The sequence below is a fragment of the Motacilla alba genome, chromosome 18 (genome assembly GCF_015832195.1).
Source record: "Motacilla alba alba isolate MOTALB_02 chromosome 18, Motacilla_alba_V1.0_pri, whole genome shotgun sequence".
Taxonomy (NCBI): Eukaryota; Metazoa; Chordata; class Aves; order Passeriformes; family Motacillidae; genus Motacilla; species Motacilla alba.
In genome coordinates this window covers 8768448-8787462 of record NC_052033.1, presented here as the reverse complement: position 1 = coordinate 8787462, position 19015 = coordinate 8768448, and the positions used below count along the sequence as shown (strand labels likewise).

The window sequence follows — 19015 nt, the reverse complement described above, 5'->3', positions numbered from 1 at the left end:
GCTCTTTGGTTTCCTATGAGGCATGAGAGTGTAACTCCCAAAGCGAAAATTCTATCAGTAAAAATACTGCTCATATTTTAATGGTATTTCATAATATTTACTTTAAATCCACTTTTATTTCAAAAGGCCTTAGAAGAGCCAACCTGTTTATAAATATGTATGATGGAGAGTATTTCTGTAAGCTGGAAACAATGTTCAAGCATTATTGCTCCATGTGTTAGAATCCAGCTCAAGAGCAGAGTGCAGCAGTGATAAAAAAAAAGATAAGAAACAGCTCAAATACTGCCCTTCAGCTGGGATTTAAAAAAGAAATTGAACCATTTTTCTGCTTTAAAAGCAATGGAAAGACAACTATTCACAGTATTTTCTGTGTTCTAGAGGGTTGGTTCAACTGAACCTCTGTAGCTCCAGGAATGGTTCTTCATCTTAAAGAAGACTTCCTGATTTGGAACTTCATGTAATTGATAAAACTAAATTTGCTACCCAATTAGGCTACAATGATGTTGTATCTTTAATACTTTCCATTCTGAGCAGTGACAGAACTCTAAAACTCTTTGGTACCCCCATGAATACAGGAAAGATTTTTGACCACAAATATTAAACTACAGAAAAAAAGTCCACATAAAGGTCTGTAAGTGTGAATTTTACATCTTTTACCTAAATCCGTATTTTTCAAGCATCTACAACAGCTGGGCAATTTGTACATAACACCTAAAGACACAACAAACCAAATAATGTATATTATATGCCTTTTATTAGGAACTTTTATTCAGAAACTGGGTGTCAACCTATTTAGGAAATAAATAAAGTCAGCTGCCACATCATCACAAGATCAGTCTGATCCACCCACAATTCAACCCTTTTTACAAAGATTTTATATATTCCTTTGCTGTAACCTACTTTCACACAAGAACAAAAATATAACTATTATTAATATATTTTATTAATATTTTGTAATAATCTATGAATATATTTATTATTTTAATATATTTTAATATATTTATACAACAAACTAGAAACAAAAATAATTAACAAAACCACATCCAACAGCTGCTTAGTGCCTGCAACTGTAAGCACAGACTGATACAGACTGTTTGTTTTCAATGAATTAGCAGGAATTTACACTTAAGTGCTAATGACCTTTACCAAATATTACTATTCCCAGACTCATTCAGGTTCAGTTCAAAGAAACAGGAAGCCTCAGGTAGCTTTAATGAAAAAAAAAGCTGTCACCCTCATTTTAATAGGAATATTTTTATAAAGGAACCACTTACTTGCTAACTTCCTTATACTGTGCTATTTCCTCAATGTACAGGAGGTCATGGAGCCGTGACTGATAGTTGGTCTTGGTCAAGGATTTGTCCAGGACAGATTGTGTGAACAGCTGGTCAGCAGACAGAGGGATTTGGTATCTGGTGAGAAGGCTCTTCTCCAGTTCAGTAGTTTCATTAGGCTCAAACTCCACAATAGTCTTGGACGTGGAATCCCAGCGCTTGGCTGTGGTCAGGAGCTGTTGCCGTGCGTGCATCAGGTATTCAAGGTCTGCATGGACAGAGCAGGGAAGGGGTGCTTTGTTTTTACAAACCCCAGCTGCCTTGGTTTTATTTCCCAAAAAAAACCCCAATCAAACAAAACCCACTAGTAAATCCAATCCCCTCAGAAATACCTTTATATAGGCAGAGTCTCCTCTGCCCACAACACCTTTAGGAAGTTCACTGCTGGTAATACTATCTCTGCTTTTCAGGTGAGCACACAGAACAAGCAGGCTCTCCAAGAGTATCAGAAAATAAATCATTCTATAGATAGCAATTATAATTAATAAAGACAAAAAAGCACTTCTACTCGAACAGCTTTGAAGGACTTGGCACTGCAATACATTTTAAAACCCAACTGCAACTTACCCCATTTCAAAATCATTAAATAGTGTGGAACCCTACCATGTATATTACAAAATTTAGAAGGTCATAAAAACAAGTTAATAAATCAGCTGGTCAGGAATCATTGCATTTGCAACATTGTGAAAGCCTTTGAACAGTTGTACAGCCCCCTAATCTGTGTGTGGTGCAGACAGTTACATAAAGCAGCTACAGCTAATCAAAAACTTGGGAAATGTAACTTAACATAATATAAAATTAGAAAATTCAAAGGAAATTAATTTTTTAACATACCCTGATTTAGGGACCACATAGTTTAGATGTGGTGCCTGATAGGGACCACATAGCTTATATGAGAAACAGAAGACCAAGCACTTGCCTACAGCCCCCCAGAATACATCCACTAAAACCACAAAACCACTATGACAACAGTGAATCAGTTAACAGAATTGCAGTTAAATTGCAGAGCTGAAAATATTTGGCATTTATAGTCAAGCTATGCTATCTTAATGTATAATCTCTGAGTAAGATTTAACATAGGTATCCAGGATATCACACCAACGCTGAAAATGTGCAAAAAAGACATTTTCAAATTCAAATTAAATGCTTAACATCATCTTGACTGTCTTTAGTCTAAATAAGAAAAAAACAGCATTTTAGCAAAAGAAATCTCCGTTCAGCTCGACTATGACTACAGGAACATGGCTTATCTTACCCACTGATCTCATGTGTTCACTAAGAAGACACATTTAAATATATCCCTCAAGCCTGAACCATATCAGTAGCTACAGTTGTACAGCAAGAAAAAGTCCAAGTTTGTGTGGTTTGTGTGTCTGAAATAAAATCACCATAAATGAAGCTTTCTCTGCTACAAATCACACCTCAGATCCCAAAAGCTCAGTAATTATGCTGGGACTGACTCCTTCCTTGCTGGAACAGCAGCCATTTAATTCCCAGCACTGGAAAGGCTTTCCCTGGAAGCCTGACATAAACAGCTCCTGGCACAGATTGCACACACAGTGACACTTTCTTAAAGAGCAGTTAGTACATAATCAGTGCACAGAAAACTTCCTACAGCTCCCTTCTTCTGCTGTAAATAAAGATTCCAACATGCAGAATGGAGGCTCCCCTACTAAAATATTTTAATGTTGACCTTTCATTCCTGCCTAAACATCTCAACAGGGCCCTGAATTACATGCAAACACAAAGACCTCAGGCATCTTTCTGTTAGAAAAGCATTTCCACAAGATCTCAATTCATATATACCAAAAAGTAAAAGAAATTATGGAATTGGACACAGATCCAATGTAGTGATCCCTTTCCCTTAGCTATTACACATCTCTTACAGAGTAAAAAGCCCAACATTCTATAGCTACAATTATCTGTAAAGCTCTTAACACTCTTTCCATTTGAAATAAGTATTAGTGGTGACCTGCCTGAAGACTTCAGTGTTCCTGTGCACACAGACAGGCAACAAGTGAAGGAAACAGCAGCACCTAATGCTGGGGGCTGCTACCTGCACCTCACCCATCACCTCCATGTGGAATTCAGCTGCCTGCTGCTGGGATCCCTGTGGTTAGCACCTGGTTTAAGCCCCCAGACCACAGATTGGTTTGACAGGAACTCTGACTCTGCAAGTAACTCATGGCTTGGTTCCCTTGATCTTGCCCAGGTTTACAAAGCAAGGACTGTTCTCCACAGGCCCAGTGGCTTAGGAGATCTGGGATTACCCACATGCTCCATGGAGATCATGGAAGAGCTCCCAGTCCCTGGTAGTGCCATTCCCTCTGCTCCCAGAGATGTTACACCATGCACTGTCCCCCTGCCCCTGGCTGCAGGCACTTGAGGCATCTCAAAAGATCATGATCTTTGGTATTTGCTATTTACAGCTTTGTTCCATGAATGCTGCAAATGTTAATCTGTTACATGGAAATCAAGGCCAGGAATAGAAAATTGCTGTCTTCTCAGCTTCATCTTTTTTTCCTTCCATTTCCCTTTTCTTCTTCTTTCTGCTTAAATCCCAGTGCTACAATTCCGTTTCATTGGTGTTTTTATCTCTCAAATTTTCATTAAAAATTAAAATCCTGTATCCCACCCAGTGGCTTACTGCCAAGTGATATAGTGACCTATATTTAGCTCTCTTACACCATAAATCAAAGTGCTTCCTTCTTTTTTTGCACCTCTTCAAACATCTTTCCATTTTCTGACATTTTTCTCATACTGGAGTTATTTCAGGTTTGAACTGAGAGACACAGATCAGTTCAAGAAACAGATTAAACCCAGTAATTTGTAGCTCATTTCTTTACTTGAAAACACAAGCCTATACTCAGCCTCTTGCCTTTGACAAACCTAGTCAGGTATTACAAGAGAAGAAAAAAATACAAACCAACTTCTCAGATAGTCTGTTTTAATTACTGTTTTATTACCCTGTGTATTCTTATACAGAAACACTTTGTTTCTCTAATGACCTTTTCTGACATATTTAATGTCTTCATCAATATAAGAATGTTTATAAAAACATAAACATGTTTTTATAAAGGCAGAACTTCCAGTGCTGCACTCAGACACACACCAAACTAGAAATTCCCAGCATTTTAATCATACTTAGGAGCCCTATCCTGACACAAATAAGTCATATTCCAATTATCTGCTTGATTTGCACCCTCTGAAGCTTTTGCCCACTATTTCTACTCATATCTATGAAGAACACAACATATGGTACAAAACATTCATGAGCAGCTGACAGAGATGCTGTTCTGCCCAAAACTGAAAAGGAAAGAGATGGCACGAAAGACCTCCACTAAACAAAAAGTTTTAGAACATTACCTTCAGTTGAAGCAGCATCAATCATCACTCGTTGCATGAGGACTGGTTCTAATCCAAAGTCAAACACCACAGTTTGGCGAAAAGTCCCAAAGATTTCTGTGTTAAAGGCTATACTGACTTTGTATATATAGTGATCTATTCCATTCTGGACCATCTTTCCTCCTATCCATTCCTGACAGTTTTCTGGAACTTCTTGTGATACCTGGGTAGTGCTGTCTCCAGCAGATATTGCAACGATACTAAAGTGTGGTCGATGGGCATCATAAAGCAATGCCACTCGATACAGCATTCTTGCAGGCTGGAAAAGAAAGGCAAAGGCTGAACTACTGAAATTATTCCAGGAATATCTTCATTTGCAATCAGATTAAAAGGGTTAACAAGAACTATGAGTTTCTCAGAGCAGGTACAGGTCCTGCCTGATTTCCAGAAATCTGGGCAGTTGATACATAATCACCAGAGCTGCTGGGAAAAGAGAGAGAGAAGGGATGCTGCTAGGAAGTTTCTCTATTTTAAGGAAGATGCAACTGAAATCTTAATTGCAAAAGGTTACAGGTAGCATTCTAGTTATTAATAACTTTCAAAAAACAAGTAGTCCTACCTTACATGTGAGAGCAAATGTCCATGTCTGGTGAGACTTTTTGGTGGTGACAGTTACTGAGAGCTCAGGATTATGTTCTACTCTCACTCCTTCTACACATTCACTAAGCTAGATTTAAAAAAAAGGAAGATAATATTAAACTTCTACAGGCAGTATCAAAACACAAACATTCAGGAAAAGGTAGTGTTTTGTTTAATAGAATGAGGAAAGAATGGTTTTTCAGATTGTGCAGGATTGATGCAAGTCCCACACAGGAATTAATGTAAATATGTGCTAATGCAGAGAGACAAGCTAAATCTACCAGACCACACTGTGTAAGTGAAGAATAGAACCATTTAGGGACAATTAACCACAAGACTTGATTTTCAATAAACAACTTAATTGTAAATGTCTAAGGTAGAACAGAATTTCATTTGGAAAAAAAGATCTGTGATACAGTGAGGCCCAGGAGATCCCAGATCTCACTGACATAAACGAGACTATTGAGACAACAGGAAAAAATAATTAGACTTTCTACTCATCAATGCATTTTGCTAAAGTCCACTTTTCTCAGATTTTAATCAACAACAAATGGACTAAAACTCCTTAGGGTCAGTGTTAAATAGAGCTGGTCGAATGCCACAAAAAATGTTCTTTCTAATTCCAAAGAGCTGCTAACTTTGATCCCATCCATATCCCACACTCCTTGGTACTCAAACACTTCGGAACATTTGGGAGATTGGCTCTTCTTCATAGCAGGGCCTGCAGCTGCAGGCAGAGAAAAGGAGCCACATGCAAGTAAGAGTATTCCCCACTAAGAGTAAGAGTAGGAGTAAGTATTCCCCACTAAGCTGTGAAACCTTTACTACTTATTCTCCAGTTTAAGAAGTTCTGCCATCTAGTCAGGGAACAGGAACAATACCATGAGACTTGCTGACCCATCCTACGCTGGGAATAGTGAATATGCAAAATGAACAAGCTGTGATTAACCCACAAATCAGCCTAAGTCTCTTTGCAAGACCCAGGGCAGGATAGAAAGGGCAGCAAATTGGTCAGACAATTTCTTGGTGAGGAGTGATTCGACCAGCTCTGACAGTCAGGGCCAAAACCAGGCTCAGGTTAATTTTAAATGTGAGCACATAGAGAAGCAGGATGTTTTCCTTACCACTTTCTCAGGAGACAAGGAATTCATCCATTTCTCAATGAGGGTTTCCATGTAACTGCCCGAGCACTGCTTGTTTTCCTTCTGCTGTTTCAAGCGGATCAAGCGGGAAGCGTATCGTTTCTGCCATTCTGTCAGCTCTTCCTGGGAATGTGCTGAAGTACACTGGGCACCATACCTGCAGATCCCTTGCTCTAAAAATCTACATAAAATAGGAAAAAAACATTATGCCTTGAATTTAAAAATAAAAATTTTACTTGTAAAGCCAAAAGGAGGTTCGGACATTCTTTAAGTTTCTCTCACAGAACTAAAGGCAGTTTAGTCCATGTGAACTACTTTGAAAATATATATAATTATACAGCATTTTCTAAAAGAGGCAGCAGCTTCTCTCATTGCAAAGCCCAGGAAAATATATAAAATTTCTCAGAAATACAGGGGGATGGAAGTCTTAAGAAATTTCCACAGAATCAAGTGTTTGTACAGCAATTAACACAAGGAGATCACAGAGCATCCCTGAAATGACTAGGCACTATATTAATATGCACAAAGCCCCCTGTTAATCAAGGGCAAAGGAAAGATGTAGCATAATTTCTACCAGTGATTATGTTATTAGCTGATAAATACTCAATCAGCAATTTTTCCTGGAGCAACAGTGACATCACATGGTCCCTTCTACCAAATACACCTACACAGAAACCTCTAGGAAAAGGTTTCATCCTCCTCTTTGGAAAGGGTTTATTAGTCTAAAAGGATCTATTCTTGCAGACACTAAGAATTTCTTAAAGAAATACAATTTCCACTTAGTGGCATGTGCTGATGCATCAAATTAATGCTATTCCAAAGGCCTGTATACAATTGAAGCATTCTAGTTCTCAGAATTTACTGCAGGTCTGGGCAAATGCCTGTATAACTTGGGGGTTATTTTTATAATTTAACTTTGTATTAAAATTATAAACCACAAGGCAGTAGCTGCAGCTCCATCATTCTTCAAAACTGAAGCACTTAAAAAATAGATGACAAAATGAAAATTAAATAGGGGGAAAGATTTAAGTTCTGAAGCTACCAGGAAAGCACTGGTTATACAGAATAAAATTGGGCGAGGAGACTGCTTTGTCTGTTTGTTTTGCAAAAGGAGACTATAAAAAGTTAATGCAAACATCACATTTTTTTACTTCCACAGTACATGTGTTATATAATGTGAATTAAACTGTGAACTTTGAGCTGTGAGACAAAAGCAAGCCATACCTAACTGTGACATTGAAAACCTTGCAGCACAAGTACCTGCACATCTAGGTCACACTTGCATCAGTGGCTATAATTTGATTTAGCATACACTTTTCCTTTAAGAAATGTACTTGAAAGTTTGCATGCCCAAATTGTAAACAAAATAAACATGATAAATAACATGTCACTAAAGGCCTTCTCAAACTATGATTCTTAATATATTTTAAATTAAAATGTTTTTTTCTTGGCAGTCAATTTCAGTATTCTTTCTGTCAATTTTCCAATTCACCACTGCATTAGAATGCTGAAGTACAATTATGAATTTCACTTCCTAAAGTAAATGGAGTGCAAGCATAAAAAATTGCTGACCTGTTCTTATAACCTACATAGCAGATTTAAAATCAAGTGAGCTTCCTTTTCATTATTTAACAGGAAAGCATATTACTTTAAAATTTGTCATCATTATATAGGTTTTCCAAGATCCTATTGTTCATATTTTTAACACTTTTTTTCCCTTCAATTTTACTTTCTTATTTAATACCTCCTGCAATTCCATAGCTTCATTATCTAGAATAAATATTCTGCCCTCCTACTGCTTTATGGCACAGGGGAAAAAATAAACCAGACCTTCAAAAATTCATATTCAGTACCTGCAACTGCCTTCTCCTAAGGAACTAAAATCTTCAGTCCCTGGTCAGAATGATGCTGTTCACAGGGAACTGCTGAGCAAGGCACATCCTTCTTACTGGAAGGGTTAACATTGAGCCTAAAGTTCATCACAGCTTAAGTGGAAAAATGTTTCAGAGCAATGGTTGGAAACATGGGATAGATGTTACTCAACAAAAGATCACCACAAGCTAAAAAATTGTAAATATCTGCTTTTTTTAATTTGCTGAATAAGCACCAGATATGATTAAGAGTCAAGAAGAGTTGCCAAGATTTAGCATCTCTAGAAAATCATGCCAAAAGTAGCTCAAAATCAGCAGTTCAGTCATGCCATTTAAAAAGCAGGTCAGAGTTTTTGAAAATAATTTGCATTAGTTACATAAATGGCAGAATCAAGTGCATAATGATGGCTCCTCCCCATATATATTAATACAGTTTTATTTAGAGCAATGACAATTAACAACACAAAGTACAGGCAATATTGGCCAGATGATTGGAAAAGACAAGGAGAAATACCAATACAAGCCATTGGATCTTCTCTGTGTGTTTGACTTTATGCAAAAGGGAAAATAATGAGATCTGACAGAAATTCTGAAGACAAAGCCCATCTACCAACAACGTTCATTTATCAGAAGGCAGCACTGAAACTTGACTGTGCTTCAGTCTGCTTACACTGCTGCCTGGGGAACTTTTCACACCTCTGAAATCACCCAAATCAGAAAAGGTAGGGGAGAAAGACAAATGCTGACCTGCCACTAGAAAAATGCCCCTCAAACCACTGTATTATGAAAACTGAGTTAAGTGATTCCATTCCATAAACTGAAGTGCTGCTGGATAAACTGACCCTTCCAAAAACCTGTGAACAGGCCAACTCCTGTTCTAACAAGCACCTCCACTTTCCTGGCCTCTTCATTATTCTGTCAGCAGGTAAATGAAAGAGGAACAATTCTGCTCCCTTGGAGGGAGTTAACATGAAGCAAAGAGCTTAACTTTTACAGAGGATGTACTCCTCACTGCTCTTACCTTTTACAGAGTGTGCATTCCTCACTGCTCCTACCTTTTACCGAGTGTGCATTCCTCACTGCTGTTACCTTTTACAGAGTGTGTATTCCTCACTGCTCTTACCTTTTACCAAGTGTGCATTCCTCATTACTCTTATTACAGAGTCTGTATTTTTCACTGCTCCTTCCTTTTACAGAGTGTGTACTCCTCACTGCTCTTACCTTTCACAGAGTGTGCATTCCTCACTGTTCTTACCTTTTACAGAGGGTGCATTCCTCATTGCTCTTACCTTTTACAGAGTGTGTACTCCTCACTGCTGTTACTTTTACAGAGAGTGTATTCCTCACTGTTCTTAGCTTTTACAGAGGGTGCATTCCTCATTGCTCTTACCTTTTACAGAGAGTGTATTCCTCACTGTTCTTAGCTTTTACAGAGGGTGCATTCCTCATTGCTCTTACCTTTTACAGAGAGTGTATTCCTCACTGTTCTTAGCTTTTACAGAGGGTGCATTCCTCATTGCTCTTACCTTTTACAGAGAGTGTATTCCTCACTGTTCTTAGCTTTTACAGAGGGTGCATTCCTCATTGCTCTTACCTTTTACAGAGAGTGTATTCCTCACTGCTGGTGACGCCCCTGGGAGGGGGGCGGAAGTGCCAACCATCCCGTGACCCTGCCAGGACACAAATGCAGTTAGTTCTCAATTCTCAGTTTTCCAGTCAGACAGCAACTGCTCAGGGATCCACATCTCTGAGCATCAGCCCAAGGTGTATCTGAACACGGGCAAAATTAACCCCCCTCCGAACTGATTTACAATGCATGACAAGCTCATTTAGAGCAAAGGCGGTGAAGGCAGATTTCAAACCATCTGCAGAACTCAGCAGGCTCCGATACAGCCCCCTGGTCAATAAACAGAAACTTCTGCCTCCAAATTCAGTCAACACTGAGATAATTCTACCTCACTGGGGCTCATCACAACAGTCAAGCCCCTTTTTTGCTTTTTGCCTGCACTGCAGTGCTGAGCATTCAGCAGGATCCAAGTCTTCTCACTAGGAAATTATGCAGCTTTAAAATTGAGTTACATACCTTCTTCTAAATCTTCTACATGATATCCTGACGGTACTTTACCAGCTGCCTACAATTATATAAAAAAGCCCACAGTTACAAAGGAACACAAAACAATTTCATCAACAAGAACTGCTGTCAAAATGGGGTTTAGAACAATTACTACAAAAACATCAATCGTAAGTTGAAATGACTTCCAGTCACAAACCCTGCTGATATGATAACTGGGATTCTGATAATAACAGGAATTCTGACAAGAACACCGAGTCAACTGGTAAGAAAAAACTTTTAGAGGTTTTTACAAGACCAAATTCCATCCTGCAATCAACTTAACATGGACTGCAGTGAACTTCTGAAACACCAAAAACTAAACTACATTGATAAGTCTTTCAGCTTTCAATCTAATCTACATCAAAAATAAAGCTCAAATAAATAACTAAGCATAAGAAAAAAAAAGAGAGGGGACAATATAAACAGCAAACATGAGTTTGACCTCCAGTTAAAAAAAAAAAAAAAAAAAAAATTGGTTGAGAAGGTTTTTATAATCTTTAAAATTTTTTGAAGTCATGTTTATTACTTCAGACTAATTTCCAACAGAGAAAAATGTGATAGATAAATAAATAAATACTGCAGATCTAAATGCTTGGAATTCTTTCTACTTGCTACTTCAGGAATCAACAACCTATTAGCATCATTTTTATTTTCTCATCCATCCTGCAAGACTGTGATGAAAAGTTCCTGAAGAGGCTGGTGGGTACAGACCAACACAGCAGAAACAATACTTTTTGAACCAGCCTGTTCCCAGTGAGCCTGGATCTCCTGGGACACATGGAAAGCAGCCCTTCAGCTGCTTCAGGTACTGCTCATTATTTTTGCAATAATACCCTCATAATTACCTCTGTTTCAGCAAGAAGTGTTTTCAGTCGTGTGAGATCTTTAGTTACCATCCCGTTCTGGGGGCAGAAAGAATATTAATTATTGAACACATACACCTTCATTATGTGCATTAAACCACAGCAACCAACACCAGGAGAAACAAAAATGAATTCGACTTACAGCACCAATTTTAAATGACACTAAATAAAACTGAGTAAACATTGTGGTGAAAAAGGGAATTCTTCACTAGCCAAACCAGCACTAGACTAACAGCAAGTATCAATACAGGACAATTCAGGAAAGCACCATATTAAGAAGAACTTGAGGGAAAAAAATAAAGCATGGTTATTGCAACACTTCAGCTCTGAAGAATTAATACAATAACCTTTCACTGCTGTTGCAGTGATGGATTCCTTTCTTTTTAAGGATCTACTTTACAGATCACTAATTTCTGCAGCTCCATAACTCTTCCTGCTCTGATGTAGACTGTGTAATTTCTGGAGTTTTCCCTCAAAAGCAAAGATTAGCCATGTGACTAACTGCATAGTCAAGTACAACTGAAGTAAAAATCTTTCAAAACTGAATTTATGTGAAATACATAGGTATTTGTAACAATCTGACACTCTTGTAAGTCAAAACTTTGATTAAAGGAACCTGGACCTGTGGGGTTTATTTCAATAATCTCTTGCAGAAATTTAATTAAGTGCTACTATATTTGTTAGACTTCTCCACATTTGGACTGTGCCACTGAGCAGGAGAAATTACTCTTTGCTAAAAACTTACACACTAAACAATCCTCACACTTAGGCTTTTTCCAAAATGATTTTTCACTTTTTCAGCAGAAGGCTGAAAATTGAACTTGTTGAGCTTAAATGTAATAGAGAAAAAAAACATTACCAAGAATCATTCTCTTGAGCCACTGGGGAGGAAACTGGATGGATTCCAACTCTTCAATAAATTCATTCCAAAACTTTGTTACACTTCTTCTTTCAGACAATGGCACAGTCAGTAAATCAGCTGCTGATTTTAATATTCCTACTGAAAATAACTGTGTCTAACAACCTAAAGCTTGTAAAAACCTCTCAAACCCTGCTTTGGGATGACACTCTGGAATTCTATACAAAGGTACCTTTATTTGCACAACAACAGCTCAAAACAAGGGCACTCCACATTCCCTGTAATAAGACTATTTTACTAATCTTTCCTGAAGGCAAGTTTCCTTCAACCTCACCAGGAATTTTTCAGTGAAACGTTTTTTCATGAGAAAACAGCTAAACAAAGAAAAAAACCCCTTTCTTTATGTAAAAATAGCCAATGGCTGGGGGGAAGGGAATTCAGGATACAGACCAGACAGACAAACAGAACTCTCAAAAACAACCTACTGATTCAGTTAAGCAGGATCCAATCTCAAGGTAAGAGGTTCTCCTGTAAGTTTCTGATGTCACACGTTCCCCTCAGTCTGACCAAGATATGACCACATTTCTGGGTGTATTAATTCCAGCAGTTCATGCTGATGAACTGCCTATTTAATCCAGATTACAGAAATTAAAAGGACACTTCTTTAGAGGCTTACATATGTCCCTAATTTCCCCATATAAGTAGTCACATAAAAGTCTGAAGTTACCTACATGTCTGGGGTTAAAAGCATCTTTACAAGTTTTAGCAGTTCAAGGGTAAAATAGAAGCTTTGAACTCAAACCTTCATCTTGAAATGCAAACCTTTTTTCCTTTTCCTGAAAAGCTTTTTAAGCTGTTTTACAAGTTATCATGGGCCAGTTATTTAAAAGTCAAATCAATATTTTTTCTGCTTTGCTGGACAGAATTCCTGAAGTCCATACAAAATGGGGTCAGGTACAATTTAGACTAAGCAAGGAAAAGTTTGAGATTTATATTATTCTTGTAAATCGCACAAATACGCAAATTTATTTTGCACTCCCTGAGGATTCAGGGCCAGCAATGAAACAACTTTTTAAAATCACAACTCTGAAACACTGGTTATGCAACAACCTGGCATCCTGATGATATATGTGTGCCCATATATTTATCATTTCCACACAAACCATTTTTGTTGCAAGCTGCCAGTGAAACATATGTTCAGAAGTTTGTTATTAAACAGATTTTTTAGAAGAAGGAAATACAAAATTGTTTCTTTAAACGATGTAGATTGCAGCAAACCCACTTACCAGTGATTCCCCCATCAGTGATTTGGAAAGAACATTAGACACAATTTGCAGCTTCCCTTTGAGATGCATGCAGCAGAGCACTGCCCGGAGAGATCCATCGCCCTTGGCCAGCCCCTCTCCCAGCACTGCAACACAAACCAGCCACTATTACCCTCAGCACACCATCCATTTAAGTCATACACACAGTTTGCCTTCACCCTTAACAAGAAAACAAAGTCTGAAGCTCAGGTTAAATCCATGGTTGTTGGACGTAAATTAAATATCATGTGCTGTTGTCTAATATTAACTTGAGGCTTGTCTCCCACCAGCTCATAAATGCTGCACATGAGCTCAAAAAAGGTTGTCATGTTTACATGCTAAAATAGACATTAAATTAAATATGGGAAGGGTAAATGCAAATATCTGACACAGACACAAAGGACCTCCTCTCACAGAAAGGGTAAAAAAGAAATAGCAACCAACAACCTCTCAGTAACACAAACATGCTCAGGAAGATCCATTCATGCTCACAAAACACATGCCCTGTCGTTTCCAAAAATAGCCAACCTCCTCATGGGCAATTCCTGCTCCTCTAAAAGGCCTTTTATTCACTTATGCTGCAAAGTGTGGCATATAGGAACGATTGTCTGAGCCCAGAAATTTACAGGCTCCCTGTAACAGAAAACTTTCTGAATGCTTCCTAGCACGGGATCAGCAGCGAGCAGTGCCAAGCAGACACTTTCTGAACACTTCCAGCAGGGACAGGATTTATTTCACCATACAGACGTGCTTCAGACAAGCTGCAACAGCACTTAATCACACGTGTTACCTGTCCAGAAAACGTAATGCCAGAGTGACTAAAAAGCTTAGCAAGCTGAGTGTGTGAATTGAAAAGAAGGCTGGGCAGTTGTTTAAAATTAAGGAATTATAGAATAACTGTTATTGCAAACAACATCAACATCTGTGTTTCTACTGCTACTCATGCAGATGCAAACAGCCCCTCTTAGTGCTAACAGGAATTTCACATTCACCACAACTTCAGGACTACATTTTAGAATAATAAATCAAAACTCCTCACTCAACAGACATTCATGTCATTAACAGAAATTGCATGAGAGACTCAATAAATAGTCCCACAAAACATTTAAATAAAACCAACTAGGCATCTCTTCAAACTGCAATGGTAACTAAATCCATTTTTATAAAGTGCCTCAAAGATTAGTCTGAATTCACCACTCTGATGGTACAGACCACAATGCCAAAAATAGAACTTACTTCCCAAATCAGTAGCAGAAGCACCAAAAATAGCTTTAACATGTCCGACAGTTTGCTATTTTAATCTCAAAGATTAAATCTCCAATTAATATATTCCATAGATATAAGATATAAATCTCCAATTATTAATTTCATGTCATTATCTGCATAATATCACCAAGCTAAAACATACACATAAAAGTTGCACATAAAAAGTTGCAACACTTTAAGCACTCTCTCTTAGGAAAGATTTGTGGAGTAATTTAACAGATTTTAAATTATCATTATTCCCTGTAACACTGCAAGCAGCATACAGAAGAACATGTGAAGAGCTATAAAGAACACGTATTTCTCCAGCTATTCCAGAAAACACAGATCATTCAGGTTCAAATAAAACCACCATAGCTGTGCAACATGTCAAGTCTTGTAAAAAGGCAGAACAGCAGCTTGAATAAAGCTCTGCCCATTACAAAAAGCCTGTGAGTATCAAGGAGTGTGAGTATCAAGTAGTCCATGCTAAGGTAGTTTCTTCCCAACAATATTTCAAACATAAAACCAAAACGAAGACCTTCTGGGATCATAAATGCAGATACTCTAAATGTCAGGTGCTGGGCTACAATTGATAACCACACATCATGGAGAACCACAACGAAATCATTCATAAAAATATGGTATATGTGTACATATATATATATATAAACACATACACAATACTTTTATATACATACATAAATATGGCATTAGTAAGTTCAAAACTGTCCTCAGTTTTAGATCTGGGAAATAATATGTGCAGAATATGCTGACGTGAATGAAGTAAATTAACATAAATCTGGATGCTATTTCTTTGTTAACTAATATACATTTAAAGGCTGTTTTTTCTACTTAATTTTAAAAAAGAAGATAGACATCAATGGTCCTATTCCACCCACTTCTATCCCTGTCCAGTGAGAGATGACAAGCAGTTACCATGACAGTTCCTTTGAGATACTGACAACTGACACACACACCAAGAGAAAGTTCCACAGATGAAAGTCACCCCTGCCCCCATGACAAACCCATCAGAGCTCATCGATGAGAACGCTGTTCATTAAAAACAGCATTCTCCCTCCTACCTCCTTTAACCATCATTCAGCTTTCCATATGTCTCTCGCTTTTATTTGCCATCATGAAACACAACTCTGAAGTTAGAATATCACACCCTTATAGCACACATCAATAAGGTAAAAGAATTTTTTTTAGATTTCAGACTATTTCAAGAATTCTACTGATTAAGTGACAATCAGACTTTTTTTAAGGTGTTAAGCTTTAATTTTACGCCTACAGAAAGCAAGTTTATTTTTCTTAGTCAGTTTTTATGGACCTTCACAAGCAGTCTGCAGAGCCCCACAAATTCCCCAAACTATGATTTGACTATCAGTGAAGACAAGCACATTAAAAAAACCCCAAAACAATATAAAATCCACTAACCCAGAAAGGAACAATTTAAAGATTATCATTGCTAGCATAGGAATGTCAGAAGAGTAGATCACAGTCTGTGCAACAAAACTGTCATCTGAAAAAATTTCCTTTAACATTCAGGAGTAGTTAAAGAATTAAAACCAGAAGGTGGGATCTACCCACCTTTACTTTCCAAATCTAACTGATAAACTGTTCCAACATTCTGCAAACTCAGTGAGTTCTCAGTGAATTTTGAATAATTTGCATTAGAAATGAACAACAGAGGATTAGGAATTTTTGAAATTCCTTCAAAAATATCCAAATTGAACAAGGCAGTGACACATGAAAGGCTCGACTTCAACGTGACATAGGCACATTTGGAAGCTTTAAGAAATGTGCATCATCTTGATTTTCTCTGAACTAAGTCCCAAATGCAAACCAAAATATCCACCATGTCCCTGGGAAGAAAGGCAGAACAATCAGCAGTCTTTGTGTCTTTGTCTTTGTGAGAATCCCGACATTATCAACTCTTCCTCCATTTGTGCACTAAAATAACTATTAGCCAAATAGCACCACTGAGCCAAAGACATGTATTTGAGTCCTGGTACTTGAGTAAGAGCTGAAAAACAGTCAGATCTCTCTTTAGGGGGAAAAAGAAAGGGGGGAAAAAGAAGAAAAAGTATTATAAAGCAGATACATAACTTTAAATAGGAAAAAAACCACTGTTAGCAAACTAACAAATCTGGGCATCAGTTTTAAAAATTCAGACAACTGACTGCAATTCATAACACTATGTAATAAAAAAAGAAATAAGCATACCATGCCTACAGTCTTCATCTGCTTGCCCATACTTTTTCTGAAAGGTAAAACATGAAAAGTTTAAAAATAGCATTATTCCAGTTAGCATAAACAACTACATGCTTGAATTACAAGTTTTTAAAAACTTTTTAGAAACCATTACCTTGTCTTTTCCTGGGTGGAACATGTAAAGAACATAAGTCATATGTCAATTATAATATAATTAATTCTTAGAATTAAGACTTTTTCCTCAAATTCTCTGTTAAAATGCTGACTTTTTCTCAAATTCTCTGCACGTGGACATTTAAAAAGTGGAGCCTGAATGGGCAAAGGTGTGCGTGTGTTATATGTTTGTGGGTGGCTCACAACACCTAGGAAAAAATATAACTTTCTAGACACTGTTTGGTTTTTAATCTTGCACTAATATAGTAATGTTCAAATTTTAAGACATGTACATTGCTTTATTCTGTCTTTTCAGTAGTGATTTTAAAGATTACTTTGTTTAGTAAAAAAGAAGGAATATTTGGATTGCTTTCCTCTTCTAAGATTTTACGTATCTATATAATTCAAGTCTTTAATAAGAAGGTTTTGATTTCAAGTGTTTTTCCAAAGTCCCCGCACAATCACTGCAATACTACTATGATGAACATCCAGATAGGTGCCTCAGAGGATTTTCAAAGAGTGATGTCAGAAATGCATTAAATAATCCAAGCACCAATCTGCATATTGGCACACAGAAATAATTTTGAGAGGTCAAGTCTGTGGTAACATAACTTCTGTGAGAAAATCCAGCCTCACTTATTAGTGAATCTCTTCCCCTGAGGAGCCATAAGATAGGTCACTTCTTCATTTCAGAGGTTTCCCAATTCTTGTTTTGCACACTGAATAATCCAATCCAGCTATTTATTTAAAGAATGCTTAAAAACACTCCCTTAATCAGATGGGCAAGATTTGTCTTAAAGCTGCCCAGGAAGATTTTGTGACTTGGCCAAACTTCTTCCACCTGGGATAAAACTGCTCCTACTCAAAACATGAAGATTTGGAGTGGACAAGGCCGCTGTAAATCTGTAATAGCACTTCAGAAAGGTAAGGGAAAGCACGTTGTAAGTTTATTCTTAAGGACTGAAATGTCCTTTCCTTTAAGAAACTGTGGCTCTGATGCTTTAAAGGAAGGACACAACTTTGGCAATGGGGTCACCTGTAATTCAGGGCTACGCCTCTTGCTTTGCATTTACAAATCTTTACAAGAACCGTTTTCACCTTTCCACTAAACACTTGCCAGAGTCTAAAACTTCCATCTTTCACCAGATATGCTCTAGCCTAGCATTGGAAAGCTGGGATTAAGCATAAAAAGAATAATTTTAGGCCTATGAAAATGTAGCTAAAGCAGGTATGAACCAACTACCTAGATTCTGGCATTTCTTAACTTTGTTTTTTGAGTGTTTTTATTTGTGGAAACTTTAATTTGATGCTCTTGAAAGACAAGGTAATCTGGTATGTAATTCAGCATATGCACCTTAACCCAGCTATTTTGCCTTCCTGGAATTTTTTTTTTTTTTATGTTTAAAGTATTTTTCCTTATTTGTTTAGAAAACTGTGATTGAGACCCAAACCAAGAGGTGCAAATCCTGAAAAATAAATGGATCAGGGAGAGCTACAAGACAGAAGCCTCACAGATGCTACAGCAAGAGGGATTCTGTGGGCAGAGCAACATGCCAAAAATTCTGAGTGGTATTTAAATCTTGACAATACAAGATATTTGACTTTTCTTTCCAGTTCACTAGATACTATAAAGAGTCACACTCACAAGTTGTAAAAAGGAAGCAATTCTATACAGAAGAGTCTCGATTTTGATGCGGTCGAGTTCTGCCTGGCAGGGCTCCGGGAGGTGAGCTGGGGGGTACTGGCTGAGGGAAAGGAGAGCCTCTGTGCAATGCTTCACTGCCACTTCATAATCCTGCTGCTTAAGGGATTCACATGCTTGTTCACATGCCTTCTCTGGTCTTCTGTCTGCCATGACTCAGGGACAGAAATCCTAGAGCGGGGGCAGAGGGGACGATAAAATGTTGGTTAGCTGTGGAATGGCACTGACAAC

The 19015-nt window shown here is 37.7% G+C and overlaps 1 protein-coding gene across 4 annotated transcripts in view; it reads right to left on the bottom strand.

Moving 5' to 3' along the window:
* HELZ (helicase with zinc finger) overlaps window positions 1–19015 on the bottom strand; it is an 85823-nt gene that overhangs the window by 49720 nt on the left and 17088 nt on the right. For 2 of the 4 annotated variants that reach the window (XM_038156953.1, XM_038156954.1), the window contains exons 2-11: window positions 18728–18955; window positions 16942–16978; window positions 13453–13577; window positions 11290–11346; window positions 10415–10463; window positions 9926–10001; window positions 6443–6641; window positions 5299–5406; window positions 4701–4998; window positions 1275–1542 (exon numbers count right to left, since the gene is read on the bottom strand). In XM_038156953.1, coding sequence (XP_038012881.1) covers window positions 1275–1542; window positions 4701–4998; window positions 5299–5406; window positions 6443–6641; window positions 9926–10001; window positions 10415–10463; window positions 11290–11346; window positions 13453–13577; window positions 16942–16978; window positions 18728–18937 — 1427 coding nt within the window. In that variant the 5' untranslated portion in view covers window positions 18938–18955. The remainder of the gene's footprint in view (window positions 1–1274; window positions 1543–4700; window positions 4999–5298; window positions 5407–6442; window positions 6642–9925; window positions 10002–10414; window positions 10464–11289; window positions 11347–13452; window positions 13578–16941; window positions 16979–18727; window positions 18956–19015) is intronic. The other 2 variants (XM_038156956.1, XM_038156955.1) reach the window with 2 other exon arrangements.